The 18,835-nt window shown below is 34.8% G+C and overlaps 1 protein-coding gene across 14 annotated transcripts in view; it reads left to right on the plus strand.

Moving 5' to 3' along the window:
* The window catches only part of Stau2 (staufen double-stranded RNA binding protein 2), a 298,417-nt gene that overhangs the window by 172,555 nt on the left and 107,027 nt on the right, over window positions 1–18,835 (plus strand). For all 14 annotated transcript variants that reach the window (XR_013423950.1, XM_040293940.2, XM_078017023.1 and 11 more), the window contains one exon: window positions 12,315–12,622. Coding sequence is in view for 13 of the 14 variants with exons in the window: in XM_040293940.2 (XP_040149874.1) it covers window positions 12,315–12,622 (308 nt within the window). In the remaining variant the exon portion in view is untranslated. The remainder of the gene's footprint in view (window positions 1–12,314; window positions 12,623–18,835) is intronic.

Raw genomic sequence — 18,835 nt, forward strand, 5'->3', positions numbered from 1 at the left:
TCCTGTTTTTTCCAGCATTTTTAACATAAATGACTGCTGGATTTTATCAAAGGTTTTTTCTGCATCTATTGAGATGATCATATGATTCTTGTTCTTAATTCTATTTAAGTGGTGAATTAAATTGATTTATTGTTTTGTGTATGTTGAACCAATCTTGCATCCCTAAGATGAAGCCCACTTGATCATGGTGTATTTTCTTGATGTGTTTTTGAATGTGGTTTGCTATGTTTTATTAGAGATTTTTGCATCTGTGTTCATCAGGGTAGGTGGTCTATAGTTTTCTTCCTGTGTCTTTATTTGGTTTTGGTATTACAGTGATATTTGCTCCATAGAATGTAAAATACATCATTTCAATCACTTGTTCAATAGTGATTTCTTATAGTTGCTGTTTCTTTCTAGCTTTACCTTCCAAGGTAATTCTGAGACTGACCTTTAAAAGAAACTTCTTGAAAACAGTGTACCAGTTTGACATTTTTTTCATTGTATTGTTCTTAGCAGTTTCTTTTTTCAACTTAGCTTTCATAAAATTTTTCTTCGAATTTTGCATTATTGATTTTTTACTTCATAAACAGTATATATGTGATTTTAAATTTAGGCAGAGCTAGGGATCCAGCAGCCTCAGACAGAAGACCAGTTTGGCAGTGAGCTATGTGAGAAAGGGAAGCAGGTCTCATCAAATTCTTGTTCCAGTGGATCCCAGCAATATGGCAGCAGGAAGAAGATATTTTTGTAATGCACATCAGCCTACCAGTTAAACATCATGCTGAGGACAGATTCTGTCTTGTTTCTCATCTCCCTAGAGATCATTGTGGTCCAGTGGGCTCCTTCTTGGATCTCTCACCCAACAATTGATCTCAAAGTGCCCTTGGGAGACAACAAGGCCCCTGCCATGTGGTGTACACTGCCAGAGCTTAAGGAACCAATCAGGGCAAGTTTCAGGCTTGGAGTTAACTTTCTGAGTTGAGCTTTAGGTGTTTGGATATAATATTTAGTTCCTTGCCTGTTCTTTTAGGGGGCCATTTAATGGAATAGTTAAGTGTCCATTCTCTAGAGATAGATTGCCTAGAGTAACCATTCTAGCTTGCTGCTTATTATCTATATTCCTGTGGGTAAGTTGCCTAACATATGTATGCTTCAGTTTTTTTTTCATCTCTAATATATAGGACTAAGAATGCCCATCTCATTGGGTGGTTGTGAGAATTAAATGAGATAACGAACAGTGCTGGTGTTATGTCTGCAGTGTAGCTGTGTACAGTGGTCACAAACCAAGGAGGGAGTATGAAAGGCAAAATCAGGAACAAAAGTAGGTATTGGAAGAATGGGCTTAGAACATGGTCACTGCGCACGCTGCCCATTCTTCCTCCTCTGCCGAGTAGATCGCCTGCTTGGATAAAAGGCAGCCCCCCTATAAAATCTCTTGGTTGAATTTCCATCTTGGGATCACTAGGCAATGCTGAGCTGAAGTGGATCTGGGGCAAGCAGTCTGGGCCTCTCAGAACACACCCTGAACCCGGATCGGCTGAATTCAAGCTCCCGTTCGCCTGCTTCCCGCAGACAAACAGCTGTGACTCAGCACTAATCCATCCAGCTGAAACAACCGGTCAGCCCTTCTGATCCTACGGAGGTAAATGCCAACCGAGCCTTCATAGGTAGTGGCCACAGGTTTGAAACGGGGCTTGGGAGAGACAGTAAGGACCCACCCGTTGCATTGGTCACCCGGCAAAGGGAAACAAACTGTCGCCATTTGCAAGAGATACCACCATGGCAGAGAACTGACGTCATCAGACTGCAGCGGAGGAGATAACTTCATTGAAACCTGCAGCTACAGTGACTTCTTCCCTTCCCTTCTAATACCTTTCCTCCCAAGCATCAAATAAATTTATAGGAGTAAATAGTAACTCAGCAGTCAAACAGAATAAGAAGTAACATGAGCAGCTTCAAAAAGCAAGGAAGAAAAAGAGTACAAACAATGCAGGAAAGCCTAAATATTCAGGAGGACCTAGAGTCATCAGAAAAATGGTCATATAAAGAACTCAAGGAACACCTTAGACAGATGGAATGGAACCTTAAAGAGGATACGAGACAGCAAATTCAAGCAGCGAAAGAACACATTGAGAATGAGTTACATAAACAGATAAAAGAAGAAGTTAAGCATCTTTATCAGGAGATAGAGATTATAAAAAATAATCAAACAATAATTCTAGAAATGAAGGAAATGATAAACCAAATTATAAACTCAATTGAGAGTATCACTAACAGAGTGGAGCAAGTAGAAGCCAGAACATCAGATAATGAAGACAAAATATATCATCTTGAAAAGAGTCTAGCCAACTCAGAAAGGCTGGTAAAAAATCACGAGAAAAACATCCAAGAGTTATGGGTTAACATAAAAAAGCCAAACTTACGAGTCATCGGGATAGAAGAAGGTACAGAGATTCAAACCAAGAGAATGAGTGACCTGCTGAATGAAATAATTACAGAAAACTTTCCAGAAATAAAAAAGGAAACAGATATACAAATTGAAGATGCATACAGGACACCGAGCACACAAAATCACAGTACACCAACACCAAGACACATTGTTATGAAGATATCCAATATACAGAACAAAGAGAAAATATTAAAAGCTACAAGAGAAAGGAGACAGATTACATTCAGGGGTAAACCAATAAGGTTAACAATGGATTTTTCATCACAAGACACTGAAAGCAAGAAGGTCATGGAACAATGTATTTCAAACACTGAAAGACAATGGATGCCAACCAAGAATTCTGTATCCAGCAAAATTAAGCTTCAGGTATGACAATGAAATAAAAATCTTTCATGATAAACAAAAGTTAAAAGAATTTGCAGCCAGAAAACCAGCACTGCAAAGCATTTTGAGCAAAACACTACATGAGGAAGAAATGAAAAACAATAACCAAAACCATCAGAGGAAAGTGCCTCGGTAAAGACAGAGGGCGAGGGGAAAGATAATCATGGAGAAACAAACTAATTTTTTTAAAAAAAGGATAAATAATCAAACATGGATGGAAGTACAAACCATATATCAATAGTAACTCTGAATGTTAATGGCTTAAAGTCTCCAATAAAGCGACATAGGCTGGTATCATGGATTAAAAAAACAAATCCAACAATATGCTGCCTCCAGGAGACACATCTGATTGGAAAAGACATACACAGGCTGAAGGTGAAAGGATGGGAAAAAATATACCACGCACACGGTCCTCGTAAGCAAGCAGGGGTGGCCATCCTCATATCGAATAAAATCGACTTCAAGACTAAGTTAATCAAAAGAGATAAAGAAGGACATTATATACTGTTAAAAGGAACCATTCACCAGCAAGACATAACAATTATCAATATTTATGCACCAAATAATGGCACTGCGACATTCATAAAACAAATTCTCCTCAAGTTCAAGAATCAAATAGACCACAACACAATAATTATGGGTGACTTCAACACACCTCTCTCACCATTGGACAGATCCTCCAAACAAAACTTGAATAAAGAAACTATAGAACTCAATACCACAATCAATAACCTAGACTTAACTGACATATATAGAATATATCAACCATCATCAAATGGATATACTTTTTTCTCAGCAGCACATGAATCCTTCTCAAAAATAGACTATATATTATGCCATAGGGCAACCCTCAGTAAATATAAAGGGGTGGAGATAATATCATGCATTTTATCTGATCATAATGGAATGAAACTGGAAATCAATGATAAAAGAAGGAAGGAAAAATCCTACATCACATGGAAAATCAACAATATGTTACTGAATGATCAATGGATTACAGAAGACATAAAGGAGGAAATAAAAAAATTCTTAGAGATAAATGAAAATACAGAAACAACATATCGGAATCTATGGGACACAATGAAAGCAGTTTTAAGAGGAAAATTCATCGCCTGGTGGTCATTCCTCAAAAAAAGAAAAAACCAATAAATAAATGAGTTCACACTTCATCTCAAAGCCCTAGAAAAGGAAGAGCAAAACAACAGCAAATGTAGCAGAAGGCAAGAAATAATTAAAATCAGAGCGGAAATCAATGAAATTGAAACAAAAGAAACTATTGAAAAAATTAACAAAACTAAAAGTTGGTTCTTCGAAAAACTAAATAAGATCGACAGACCTTTAGCCATGCTAACGAAGAGAAGAAGAGAGAGAACTCAAATTACTAACATACGGGATGAAAAAGGCAATATCACAACAGATGCTACAGAAATACAGAAGACAATTAGAAATTATTTTGAAAACCTATATTCCAATAAAATAGAAGATAGTGAAGTCATCGATAAATTTCTTAAGTCATATGATTTGCCTAGACTGAGTCAGGAGGATACACACAATTTGAACAGACCAATATCAATGGATGAAATTGAAGAAGCCATCAAACGACTACCAACCAAGAAAAGCCCAGGACCGGATGGGTACACAGCGGAGTTTTACAAAACCTTTAAAGAAGAATTAATACCAATACTTTTCAAGTTATTTCAGGAAATAAAAAAAGAGGGATCTCTTTCAAATTCATTCTATGAGGCCAACATCACCCTGATTCCGAAACCAGACAAAGACACCTCAAAGAAAGAAAACTACAGACCAATATCTCTAATGAACCTAGATGCAAAAATCCTCAATAAAATTCTGGCGAATCGAATACAAAAACACATCAAAAAAATTGTGCACCATGATCAAGTAGGATTCATCCCTGGTATGCAAGGCTGGTTCAATATACAGAAATCAATAAATGTTATTCACCACATCAATAGACTTAAAGATAAGAACCATATGATCATCTCGATAGACGCAGAGAAAGCATTCGACAAAGTACAGCATCCTTTATGTTCAAAACACTTGAAAAACTAGGGATAACAGGAACGTACCTTGACATTGTAAAAGCTATCTATGCTAAGCCTCAGGCTAGCATCATTCTGAATGGACAAAAGTTGAAGGCATTCCCTCTAAAATCTGGAACAAGACAGGGATGCCCTCTATCACCACTTCTATTCAATATAGTTCTTGAAACACTGGCCAGAGCAATTAGACAGACGAAAGAAATTAAAAGCATAAAAATAGGAAAAGAAGAACTTAAATTATCACTATTTGCAGATGACATGATTCTATACTTAGAGGACCCAAAAGGGTCTACAAAGAAACTACTAGAACTAATAAATGAATTCAGCAAAGTGGCAGGATATAAAATCAACACGCATAGATCAAAGGCATTTCTGTATATCAGCAACAAAACTTCTGAAATGGAAATGAGGAAAAACACTCCATTCACAATATCCTCCAAAAAAATAAAATACTTGGGAATCAACCTAACAAAAGAGGTAAAAGATTTATACAATGAAAACTACAGAACCCTAAAGAGAGAAGTAGAAGAAGATCTTAGAAGATGGAAAAATATACCCTGTTCATGGATAGGCAGAACTAACATTATCAAAATGGCAATATTACCAAAAGTTCTCTATAGGTTTAATGCAATGCCAATCAAAATCCCAACGGCATTTCTTGTAGAAATAGATAAAGCAATCATGAAATTCATATGGAAAAATAAAAGACCCAGAATAGCAAAAGCAATTCTAAGCAGGAAGTGTGAATCAGGCAGTATAGTGATACCAGATTTCAAACTATATTACAGAGCAATAGTGACAAAAACAGCATGGTACTGGTACCAAAACAGGCGGGTGGACCAATGGTATAGAATAGAGGACACAGAGACTAATCCACAAAGTTACAACTATCTTATATTTGATAAAGGGGCTAAAAGCATGCAATGGAGGAAGGATAGCATCTTCAACAAATGGTGTTGGGAAAACTGGAAATCCATATTTAACAAAATGAAACTGAATCCCTTCCTCTCGCCATGCACAAAAGTTAACTCTAAATGGATCAAAGAGCTTGATATCAAATCAGAGACTCTGCATCTGATAGAAGAAAAAGTTGGCTCCGATCTACGTATTGTGGGGTCGGGCTCCAAATTCCTTAATAGGACACCCATAGCACAAGAGTTAATAACAAGAATCAACAAATGGGATTTACTTAAACTAAAAAGTTTTTTCTCAGCAAGAGAAACAATAAGAGAGGTAAATAGGGAGCCTACATCCTGGGAACAAATTTTTACTCCTCACACTTCAGATAGAGCCCTAATATCCAGAGTATACAAAGAACTCAAAAAATTAGACAATAAGATAACAAATAACCCAATCAGCAAATGGGTCAAGGACCTGAACAGACACTTCTCAGAGGAGGATATACAATGAATCAACAAGTACATGAAAAAATGCTCACCATCTCTAGCAGTCAGAGAAATGCAAATCAAAACCACCCTAAGATACTATCTCACTCCAGTAAGATTGGCAGCCACTATGAAGTCAAACAACAACAAGTGCTGGCGAGGATGTGGAGAAAAGGGTACTCTTGTACATTGCTGGTGGGACTGCAAATTGGTGCGGCCAATTTGGAAAGCAGTTTGGAGATTCCTGGGAAAGCTGGGAATGGAACCACCATTTGACCCTGCTATTGCCCTTCTCAGACTATTCCCTGAAGACCTTAAAAGAGCATGCTACAGGGATGCTGCCATATCGATGTTCATAGCAGCACAATTCACAATAGCTAGACTGTGGAACCAACCCAGATGCCCTTCAATAGATGAATGGATAAAAAAAAATGTGGCATCTATACACAATGGAGTACTATGCAGCAATAAAAAATTACAAAATCATAGAATTTGCAGGAAAATGGATGGCACTAGAGCAGATTATGCTTAGTGAAGCTAGTCAATCCCTAAAAAACAAATACCAAATGTCTCCTTTGATATAATGAGAGCAACTATGAACAGAACAGGGAGGAAGAGCAGGAAGAAAAGACTAACATTAAACAGAGACATGAGATGGGAGGGAAAGGGAGAGAAAAGAGAAATTGCATGGAAATGAAGGGAGATCCTCATTGCTATACAAAATTACATATAAAAGGATGTGAGGGGAATGGGAAAATAAGCAAGGAGAGTAATGAATTACAGTAGATGGGGTAGAGAGAGAAGATGGGATGGGAGGGAAGGGGGGATAGTAGGGGATAGGAAAGGTAGCAGAATACAACAATTACTAATTGGGCATTATGTAAAATTGTGGATGTGTAACCGACGTGATTCTGCAATCTGCATTTGGGGTAAAATTGGGAGTTCATAACCCACTTCAATCTAATGTATGAAATATTATATGTCAAGAGCTTTGTAATGTTGTGAACAACCAATAAAAAAAATTAAAAAAAAAAAGAAAAAGAATGGGCTTAGAACCTCTTCCAATAAGGGGTGAGTATAATGGGATGTAATAAACCCAAGCAGAAGAATGCAGTGTATAAAGTCCATGAGCAAAGCTGAGGTTAGAAAAACACAGACTTTGGTGGTTACATAAGAGAAAAATCTATTTAAACCGTGATTAAATAAAGGTAAGATAATTATGAAGTATAATAGGATGGCAATGACTTTAGAATTATTGAAACCTCTTTTGATAGATGTGTGAAAAAAATATTTTGTCACGCATCCTAATAGATATATAAATTGGCAAAATAAGTTAAAGGTCCCTAAATATGTATATGCTAAATTACTCTTTGATTCTACTTTTAGGCCATTTTACTCTTGAACAGCAATTTAAATTTCTATAGGAATACTTGATAAATTATGACTAATCCAACACTATTACTGATATTCAAGTTGAAAATTACATAAAAGTTGACTGCAGACTCTCATAAATGCATGTATTTTTTATACTGTTTCTATGACCATTCTGTTAGAGTTGAGCTCCGTAGAAGGCAATCTTCCTTATTCACAGAGAAAAGTCATCTTGGGCTTTGCTGTATAGTAGGAGAACCTGAACTCTCTATGGGTCTTTATACTGTGATGTATGCCTCCCTTAAGTATCGAGAGAGCATTTTCTTGCTTTATAATATTGCTATTAGAAAGTCCAGTACATGTATGAAGACATGAATTGATGTGAACATACTTTATACACAAACAGAGGTATGAAAAATTTTTCTATATGTGTAATAAAAATTGTGATGCATTCCACTGTCATGTATTTAAAAAATAAAGCCAATAAAAAAAGAAAGTCCCTTACTGATATATAATAATTATCCTGAAGTAATGTGGTTAAGTTTTTTGACTTCTTGAATTGAGTATATAAGTGAGAGTCATATCATTTAAGTAAGAATTATGTAAATGTATCCAGATAGTGAAAAAATTAATAATAGGTCTAAAAAATTTTAATAATGACATTTCACTTATCAAATTGGCAAATATTTTTTACAATGTTAATTGAAATATAATAAACTGTACACAATGTGTACAATTTGATCAATTTTGACATGTTTATAAACCTGTGAAGTGAGCACTTCCATTCCCTGAAACTTTCCTCATGCCTTTTGAAGTCTGTAATCCTGCTAACCCTATTCTCAGGCAATCTCAGTCTTACTTTCTGTCACAGTAAATAAGTGGCAAGGATTTTAAAAATTATAACATCTAATACCAAAATAGGAAACAAGGCACTTTCAGATATTTCTGTGAGAGTGCGAAATTGATACAAAGATTCCTTAGGGCCTACTTTGAAAACTTATATTCCAATAAATTGTAAAATCTAGAAGATATTAACAAATTTCTAGACACATATGATTTATCCAGATTAAACCATGATGATATAGAAAAACAAAACAGACCAGTATCAAGTAAACAGACTGACGCATTAATTAATAACTTCCCAACCTGAATGGAACCACCATTTGACCCAACTATCCCACTCCTCGGTCTATACCCAAAGGACTTAAAAATAGCATACTAAAGGGACACAGCCACATCAATGTTTATAGTAGCACAATTCACAATTGCTAAACTGTGGAAGCAACCTAGATGCCCTTCAGTAGATGAATGGATTAAAAATGTGGCATATATATACACAATGGAATTTTACTCAGCAATAAAAGAGAATAAAATCATGGCATTTTCAGGTAAATGGATGGCATTGGAGAAGATAATGCTAAGTGAAGTTAGCTAATCCCCAAAAGCAAATGCCGAATGTTTTTTTCTGATAGAAGGAGGCAGATTCATAGTGGTGTTGGGAGGGGGGAGCATGGGAGGAATAGAGGAACTCTAGATAGGGCAGAGGTGTTGGAGGGAAAGAGACAGGGGATTAGCAAGGATGGTGGAATGTGATTAACATCATTACCCAATGTACATGTATGAAGACATGAATTGGTGTCAACTTGCTTTATATACAACCAGAGATATGAAAAATTGTGTTGTATATGTGTAATAAGAATTGTAATGCATTCCACTGTCATTTATTTTTTTAAAAAATCAATTTAAAATTTTTTTAAAAATAAGAGGTTGATCTAGCCTTAGCAAAATGGTAGGATACAAAGCCCTTGTCCCTCCTTACCCCATGAACACACCAATTTAACAATAACTCATGGGAATATTCCCTTTGTAAGAAGCTCCTGTACCTCGGGCAAGCATGAAACCAGCTATATTGAAATAGGTAGGAAAACTGATAGAAGGAAAATATCCTTGTACCAAAATCTCAGACTCTGGCACTGTGCCATATAAACAAGACAGCTTCCCCCACCCCCAGTACACACACAGTCTTTAAGTTGCTCCCTGAGAAGGGAAAGAGATGCATCATACATCCAGTGCCCTAACTTTTCTGAGGGCTACCCAGAGGACTGGCTTCTGTTTAGCCTATCTCAGGGTACTGATGGCACATGGCATATTCTAGCTGCCTGAGTACAGTGATACCAGATGGTCACTATACCTACTCCCCCACCTCCAACTCAGCACAGAGGTGACAGTTGAAAAACTCTAGTGCACAGATTCTTAGGGAGATAAAGGGGTGCACCATATGTCCAATGACTCAGTTTATCTGGGGGCATCCTGAAGAAATAGGCTTCAGTCTTGCTTGTCTCTGAGTGTTTGTGGGAATGGCAGACTCTGCATACCTAGGGGTTGAAGAACAATGAAAAACAGGTTAGACTAACATAAAAGGTTAAAATGCACTGAGAATCTCTGACTGGACTGAGATTAGTGAGTTTTCTGCAGTACATGGTCAGTCCCTGAAGACTAGGAGAGGTGACTCTTTTGTCCAAATGTGCAGACACCAACAGAGAGAAGCAAGGAAAAAGAAAAAGATATTTTCTAAACAAGAGAATGAGATGTCTCAGGAAATTGATGCTAATGAGATGGAGATAATATGATTTACCTGACAGAGAATTCAAAATGACTCTCAAAGATGCTCAGTGCAGTCAGGAGAGTAACTTACGAACAAAGTGCTAATTCCATCAGAGAACTTCAAACTTCAAAAAGTCCAAAATGGAAACCAAGGAGTTGAAGACTAAATAACTGAATTGAAAAAAATCACCAGAGAGGTTTAACAGCACACAAGTTTCAGCAAAAGCCATTGGGAAGAGTGAAATTATGGCATTTGCAGGTGAATGGATGGAGCTGAAGAATATCATGCTAAGCGAAATAAGCCAATCCCCCCAAACCAAAGGCAGAACATTTTCTCTGATATTCAGAAGCTAATTCACAATAAGTGGGGCTTGGGAAGAATAGAGGTTCTTTGGATTAGGGAGAGGGGAGTGAAAAGAGGGGAGGAAGGTAGGAAGGATAGTGGAATGGATTGGATAGTGTTACCCAGTGTGCATGTATGATTACATGACAGGTGTGATACTACCTCATGTACAACCAGAAGAATGAGAAGTTATACTCCATTTATGTATGATGTGTCCAAATGCATTCTAATGACATGTACAACTAATTAGAACAAATAATAGTTTTTTTTAAAAGACCATTAGGAATTAGGGGAAAATGGGCAGGCCTTTCAGGATTTCCCAAAATGTTAGCTGCTTTTAATATTATGAGGAATGCTTGTATATAAATTAACTTGGGAAATTCTGGGTTAAATCAGGTTGAATGTATTTCTGTTCTGGGCTTCTTTGATTCTTTACTATGCTAATGTATATTTTTAGTCCCCTTGAAGAGTGTGTATGAAGAGTGTGTATGAGCGCACGCGCTCATGATGGCAAGGTGTCAGGGAGAGAGAATTCATTTGAATTATTTCCCAAATTTATTTATCATGGAACGCCTTTTTTTGCAGACTCCTTATAGAACACATTTCACAAAATGAATGCTGTGGAGACGAGCAACAGTGAAACCTTTCAGTGATTCTTACTGTAGCCCCCATGTGAAACAGCGGAGGTTTCAGTTAGAAAGCTAATGGCAGGAGGGTGGGGTGGGGGTGAAAGCAAGGGCATTAAGTTGTATCTCCAAGGCACATTCTCTACAAGGGATGACTTTCATTAATTTTAAAAGATAGTATGATTTGAGCTTAATATCTAAACAGAAGGCATCAGAACAAGCAGTGTGAAATATGGCTTGAAACGTCTCTGAGACAAATGGTAGTCAAAGCAAAGGGTGCCTCTGTGTTTAAACTCTTCTAATTGATGACATAGCACCCATCTTGCTCCTTTTGCTTACAGTACCTTTCCATGGCCTGACTTGAACAAATGTACCAGATGATGAAGGGCAAATTCTAGAGATGTTGGAATGAACATTATAACTTCTTGGTTATAGGTGAATCAGAGGTAATTTCCAAAAGTATAAGTTGGGCAATACACATATAAATGGTATTGTCATAATTAACTAAGCAAGATAGGGACAGTGTCAGTTTGGGAAGAATGTGCCCTTTCTGACATGTTCATGAGTTAGAATATTCTGTGGGTTATCCATGTGGAAAAGAGAGGACCAGTAGGCCATTGCATATATAAGTTTTTGTCTCTGAAAATGTTTGGACTGGTATGGCCTTCATTTTATCTTTTGTACCTCAGTTACTGCATGTAATGGGGCAGTTCCTTTCTATTTATGAGACATAAAATATTGAACTTCAGGGTAAAAATACTGCACATATCCTGTCTTCTTCCTCATTATATTTCCACACATCAATTTCCCTTATTCTTCCATGGCTTTCTTACCACACATTAAGTTCCACTGAAACCACTTTTGTAGAGTTTTTTAAACTTCTGATTTTAGGAATATTGACACATACTTTATAACTTTGTTTATATTTTTTTTATTCACCTCTAAATAGAAGCTGCAATTGCCTCTGTAGGCATGAGGACGATAATGATTGGCAGTGCTTCTCCTTTCTTTGTTATTAAATTAAGGAAGCTATTGAGCTAACAATGCTATAACATGTTTTTTCTCAATTATTTTAAGTGTAATAACAATGTTTCTTCATTTTATTTATAGCTCCAAAAGGAATTCTTCATTTGTCTCCTGATGTTTATCAAGAGATGGAAGCCAGCCGTCACAAAGTAATCTCTGGCACTACTCTAGGCTATTTGTCACCCAAAGATATGAACCAACCCTCAAGCTCTTTCTTCAGTATATCTCCCACATCGAATAGTTCAGCTACAATTGCCAGGGAACTCCTTATGAATGGAACATCTCCTACAGCTGAAGCCATAGGTTTAAAAGGAAGTTCTCCTACTCCCCCTTGTTCTCCAGTACAACCTTCAAAACAACTGGAATATTTAGCAAGGATTCAAGGCTTTCAGGTATGAATTAAAAAGCAAAAACAACAAAAAGCAAAACAATTCATTAGCCCCAAATCCTTCATCTCAATCCATCAGAAGGTCCATTCTTGTCTGCTAGTGTGACCTTTATGCCACTTACATCGTAAATTATTTAGGAACACAGAGGACAGAAAAAAAAAAGAGCCATATACACATGCCTCATTTTCTCTTACTTTCTGTCTATCCAATAATTCTTTTGCTGCCTGGCTTTCTCTCATTTTCTTTTTTCTTCTTTTCTTTTGTTTTTTTATAAACATTTTTTCATACTCTGTTTTGTCTTCCAGTTGGGTGCATCTATCTTCTTACTTAGTCTTCCACAAACAAAAATTCTGCCTTCAGATATTTGGTGTTAGTATTTCACTCATTTCTCCCTCTTTTAACATTAAAGTTGAGTTTTTCTAATGATGGGTTTACTTTTATAACAATTTTGAATTTTACATTCTATTGCTAGTAATGATTCAGGTACACTATTTAACATCATCGAAGTCTATTACCTTAGGAATTAATTAAACATGGTATTTGAATAATAATGCAACACTTTCTAGTTGTTTGAGGCATAATAATATGTATTTGTTTTATTGAATCATGTTTTGAACCATCTAGGTAGAATAGCAACTGCCTCTGATGGTACCAACAACTTTATTTCATTGAGTTTAACTTGTATGTGTGAATTTGGGGATAGAAATACCCCCCCCCCACACTTATTTATTCTTCGTTCCTTTTTGGGGAAACAAAAAGTCCAACACTTCTTTATGGATGTTTTAGAGATTTTTAAAGAATTATTAACTCCAGGAAAGGGAAACACATCCTGATTTCTTAGTTGCCTTGAAAATCATGTGCTGAACTGTAACCACCACCTCGACTGGATGAACTGCAGCTTGCTCGTGTAGAAAGGTCTACTCCCCAGATCTCGCTGTTCTTATCCCCCTTTTCATCTTAGTCTTATTCTTTAAGACCAAAAACTGTAATTTCCTTTAGAAGTGCTCTAGAAGATCTGTATTATGTAGAATGATCATGTATTTATAACCATTTTACAATTTTAGATTATAAAATGAGAGAGGATCATGTGTTTTGGGGGGCATTTTGCATGTTTGGTTTTGTTTTTTTCCTTCACAGAATCCTTCTGATTCTTTCAAATTTATTGCTAGGTAGTTGTTAGTGTTTTTAATTGGACTATTAATATGAAATTAAAGAAGCTGTTACCAACTATTGGCTCTGTCATCTGAAATTTCAAATGCTTAATTTCAGGTTATAATTTTAGAATTTGCTTTTGTTGTTTACTTTAAGAATCACAATAAATCACTATTTGAAAAAAAAAAGACCTTGATTCATATAGTTAAGGTACTAGAAAAAGTTAAGTAGCATTTAGTTCTACCTACAGTCTGCATAGTATGAATTAGAAATAAACTTTGATGAAAATAAATTAACTGCTTATTTACAAATCTAGTCATTTAGAAATGTTTGAGCATAACACTACATTTTTATAGAAGGCAAAAATTGCATTGAAGCTCTGAATTGACTTTTTGCTTAACAGTATTATAATAGATATAATTTTGTTGCCAGAAGAACTTAATTTTTTAAATTTGTTTTCATTTGTTAGTTCTTCACAATGACAACAACTATAACTTGAACATATCTTCACTGTAGTCAAAACATAATCTGCTTCCCCCATTATCAGACTCATTTCTTATACTTCTTTTAAAACTTACACTGAGACAATATACTCTTATTTATGGACAAGTTAAACATTTCCAGATCTGTGTACTGTGAATTTTACATACTAATGAATATAAACGTGGTTTTAAAACATTACTGTGCTTATTTGGCTGAATGAGCTGGAATTGATGAGAAATATTGTTGCTAATGGATCACAACCACATCTGGGAAGTAAACAAAATCTCTGTGGGAAGTGGCTTAGTGTTTGTCACATGCATAGCTCATTTTCATGTCACCATAGAAAGTTCTTTGTGGTTAAGAGTTTTAAAGCCTATTTCTTTCTAGATAGGTGTATATACCTAGTAGAAAAACATGTAGATTGTTTCTATTTCTTAAATGTTTTAATTAGACAATAGTTTAGAAATTGTAGGACCAGTTTTGTTAAGGATAATATGCCATTCTGTTAATTTTATTTCTGGAATTTAAAAACAATAAATTCTTTTTCTTTGTTTCTAGGTTAGTACCTTTTCATTTTATTGCACACTGAACAAATATTATTGCTTATTGAATATTGTATAAACCTTTCTTTGGCCTTCCTTTGCCCATTGCAAGTTGATTTAATCCTAACCAAGCTATTGTATGTGACGGCTATATTGTATTACCAAGTAAAAATATGTGAGTATGTGGAAAATGAAATTGTTTTAACTTTTAACTGTTTTCATTGTACAGTCTTTAGTCTTTTCATTTCATAGTTGAAATTATAAATTACAAAGTTAATTTATTCATTAGGATGTAGGATTAAATTCACATCCTTTTGTTTATATTTACAACAAGGAAAATTACTATACAATTCAAGTTATTAACAGCTAATTTCACAGAACAGAAAATAACTCAATACTTGTACATTCTCAGTGATTCTTTTACCCTGGCTTGAACTTAACTTGAAGATTTTTATCAGTTTTTTAAAATATTTTTTTAGACGTTGATGGACCTTTATTTTTTTCATTTATTTATATGTGGTGCCACAACCCCAGCCCAGATTTTTATCATTTTAGAAGCAAACCTTTGAATCTCATCATAAATGAATATTTTTTTTCTTTTGAGTTTTGAATGCATTTTAATTATCTTCTTTTAAAACTTGAACATTCTTAAATGATTTTTGATTAATTAATTATTAATGATAATAGTATTAGGGATTGAACCCAGGGGCGCTTTACCACTGAGCTAAATCTGCGGTTCTTTCTTTCTTTCTTTATTTTTTTGAAGCTGAATCTCACTAAGTTGCTGAGGTTCTTGCTAGGTCTTTGCAAGTCTGACTTGCAATCTTCCTTCCTCAGTTTCTTGAGTTGCTGGGGTTACAGATGCCACCATACCCAGTGGTTTATTACTTTTAGAAAAGTTTTATGTTAGTAGTTCTGTGAACCTCAGATGTTGTGTAGCATATTCAATCTGCTTCCATAACTTCTACACATTTTATAAACTCATTCAAAAGCTCATTCAATACCATAGTGTTTTAGAATTCCTTTTTTGTATACTTCATAATCTTTTATTATAATACTACAGTGTTTCAAAATCATTTAGCTTTTTAAAGAAAATTATGGCAAAAATGTTCTTGAAATGCTGTGCATTTGAACTGAAGTAGATTTCATGTTTACATTATTCTGTTTTTATGTCTTTAATATGCTTTTCATACTAATTATACTAAAACTCTTTTGTAACTAATAAATATAAATAGTTCCTAAATGAGCCATTAGAAAAATGATTAGATTAGGAATGCATGGATTATTTTAGTAAATTATCTTTTCTAGATGGATTTAATTTCAATTTGTATTCTATATCTTTCATGTGATCATTATCCATTGAATAGTACAATTTGTGAAAACTTCAGAGTAAAATATGACATACTAAATATATATATAAATAGTATATGTTTATATGTATATATAAATATATATATAAATAACATAAAGATATTAAATATAAATATATATAAATAATATAAAGAAGCACTTAGTATTTTAGTTAAACTTCACTGGCATATTTTTCAAAATCAAGAAGTGTTTTCTAGAAGGCTTTTCACCATTGTGAATTTTAGATGATGGTGTTATTTCCAGCAAGATGAGAAGGTCTACTTCAATTAAAAACTTTTTTTCAAATATAATTTGCACTTAATATATTTCAATTTATTTGTCTACTTTGTGAAATTTAATACCACTATAGCAGTCTTCTTTTTAGTTACAGGTTTCTTGTAAGTATTTAACACTATGATCTTAGTATAGACTACACTGAGATGGGGTTGGGGGTAGGGTGGGAGGGGTGGCTGGGCTCCCTGAGAATCTGAAAATTATCATCCGTTTTCCTATCTCTTTTTTTTTATCATCTTCTCTGTATTTCATGTTTTGTAATCCATATATTTATAATTGAAGTGATTATTTTTAGCTTATGCGTGTGTATTTTGAAGAATGGGGTATCCATTTTGTAAAAAGACTAATATAAGTGAAACTTTATAATTTACCAGTAAGAAAAGATGCAGAAAGAAATCATTCATATACACATATATACTCACATAGAAATATGTTCTCCCTCATTTTTAGTTTGTCCTTGAAGCATAACACATTATTTCATCTTAGCTCAGATTTTCACCTAGTCTGTTAAACAAATGGTACTATAAATGAGCAAAGCACATTTGTAGGTTTGGAATGGGGTCAGCAGATGATGCTATGATTCAGTAGCTCTTTGAAAATCTTTCTTAAACTTGGCTTCTACTGCTTTCCAAAGACCCTGGAAATTTAGGTATGTATTTGAACTCTCCTAAAGGCTCGGTCTTCCTATAGTTATCCTAAAACTCAGATGTATTCTTTGAATGGGCAGCCCAAGTTTATGACCTATCATGTCAAATACCCTCAGACCTTATATGCTGACCAAACCCCCAGGGGTTTGCAGATATAACTGTTCTTCCACAAAAACCAGTGGAGTTAGACATCAACTCATTTTATGGAAATTATAAACTGGAGAAAAATGTTACATTCGAAGAAAGAAATATTGATGCAGATAAAAACACACTTTGATGAGTAACAATAATACAGGTAAGAAATAAGCAGACTTGGAGTAAAACAGTTCATCATTGCTGCAATAACTATTTGGGACTAACGCCACCCTCAGTCACAGCAGTATGTAACTAAGAACTCAAAAAGTCAAAGACGCTCATCTTAACCCTTCATGCACAGTGTATACATAGTGAGGCACATAAAATATTTTTTAAGTTAATATACGTGCACAATAAGAGCCATTTCTTTTTTCCATGTGGTGCTGGTAATTGAACCCAGGGCCTTGTCCACACAAGGCAAGCACTCTATCAACTGAGCTACATCCCCAGCCCCAGTAAGAGCCATTTCTAACACAGAAACTTTGATGTAGACCTGAAATGAGCCACCATGGTGCAGAAAAAAAAAAAAAAATGACTGTTACTATGTGTACTCCCTAAGTAGAAAAACCTGTAGCTTTCTATGTATCACAAGAGATTTTCAACTCAACATGAAAATTGTTTAAAATTTTATTTGAAAATCAAAGCCTGAAGAAAAAAAAACATTTTCATCTAAACATGGATTACATTTCCTTTTACCTAATGACATAAGATTAAATATAGTACCCATTACATGGCTGGCAGATATTACCTCACTCCATTCCAAGTCATGTTGAAATGTCCCAGTGTTGTCCTCCCTCCAACATTCAGAGAGATTTTTTGAACACACAGCAATGGCTACAATTTCATATGTATTTTTCTGTCTTTACCAGAGGCAACTGGTAAAAGAACAGCATGAGAAATACCACATGTCAAGAATTTCTGCACACTCACAAAAAAGCAACACAAACAAAAAAGTACCTGCTTTAACTTACTTCATTTAGGAGATAAATGGATAAACAAAGGAAGGAAACTGACATTTATTGACTGGCTTGCTATATTAGATAGTGAAGTAGGCAATGTATATGCTATTTTGCAAGTGTCTTGATACATTTTTGCTTACAAATATATATTTTTTAAATTATAGTATTATTTAATGTTTGAAGACTAGTCCATGGGGGAGGACTGATTTGTGGTGGTCTTCTAGATATTGCTTTATTTTAATCATAGATTTTGTTCATACATTTAGTTCTATTCTTAATTCTATACACAACTGAGTGTGAGGCATTTTAGATTTTGACACTTTTGAGCTGGAATGGATGTTGGATTTTATTCTAAAATTAAATTTCATATGTAAATGCACATTTAAGGGCAAATAAGTAAAATATCACTTTATAATATAGTATATTTGTTTTCCCCTCTGGGATTACTAGTTTATTTTAAACCCTGACTCATTTTACATTCTACAGTATTCTGCCATCTTTATGTGGTCCCATCAAAAAGCAAATTTAACAGTCAGACAAAATGGATATTTTAAAAACTTCTTGTTTTTATCTGTATCACTTTTTTTTTAAGTGTAAGAGAAGTCAATAATTAAGTCCATTGGTTGGAACATTTGAGAAAACAAGGACTGGACT

Source organism: Ictidomys tridecemlineatus, chromosome 7 (assembly GCF_052094955.1).
Source record: "Ictidomys tridecemlineatus isolate mIctTri1 chromosome 7, mIctTri1.hap1, whole genome shotgun sequence".
Lineage (NCBI taxonomy): Eukaryota > Metazoa > Chordata > Mammalia > Rodentia > Sciuridae > Ictidomys > Ictidomys tridecemlineatus.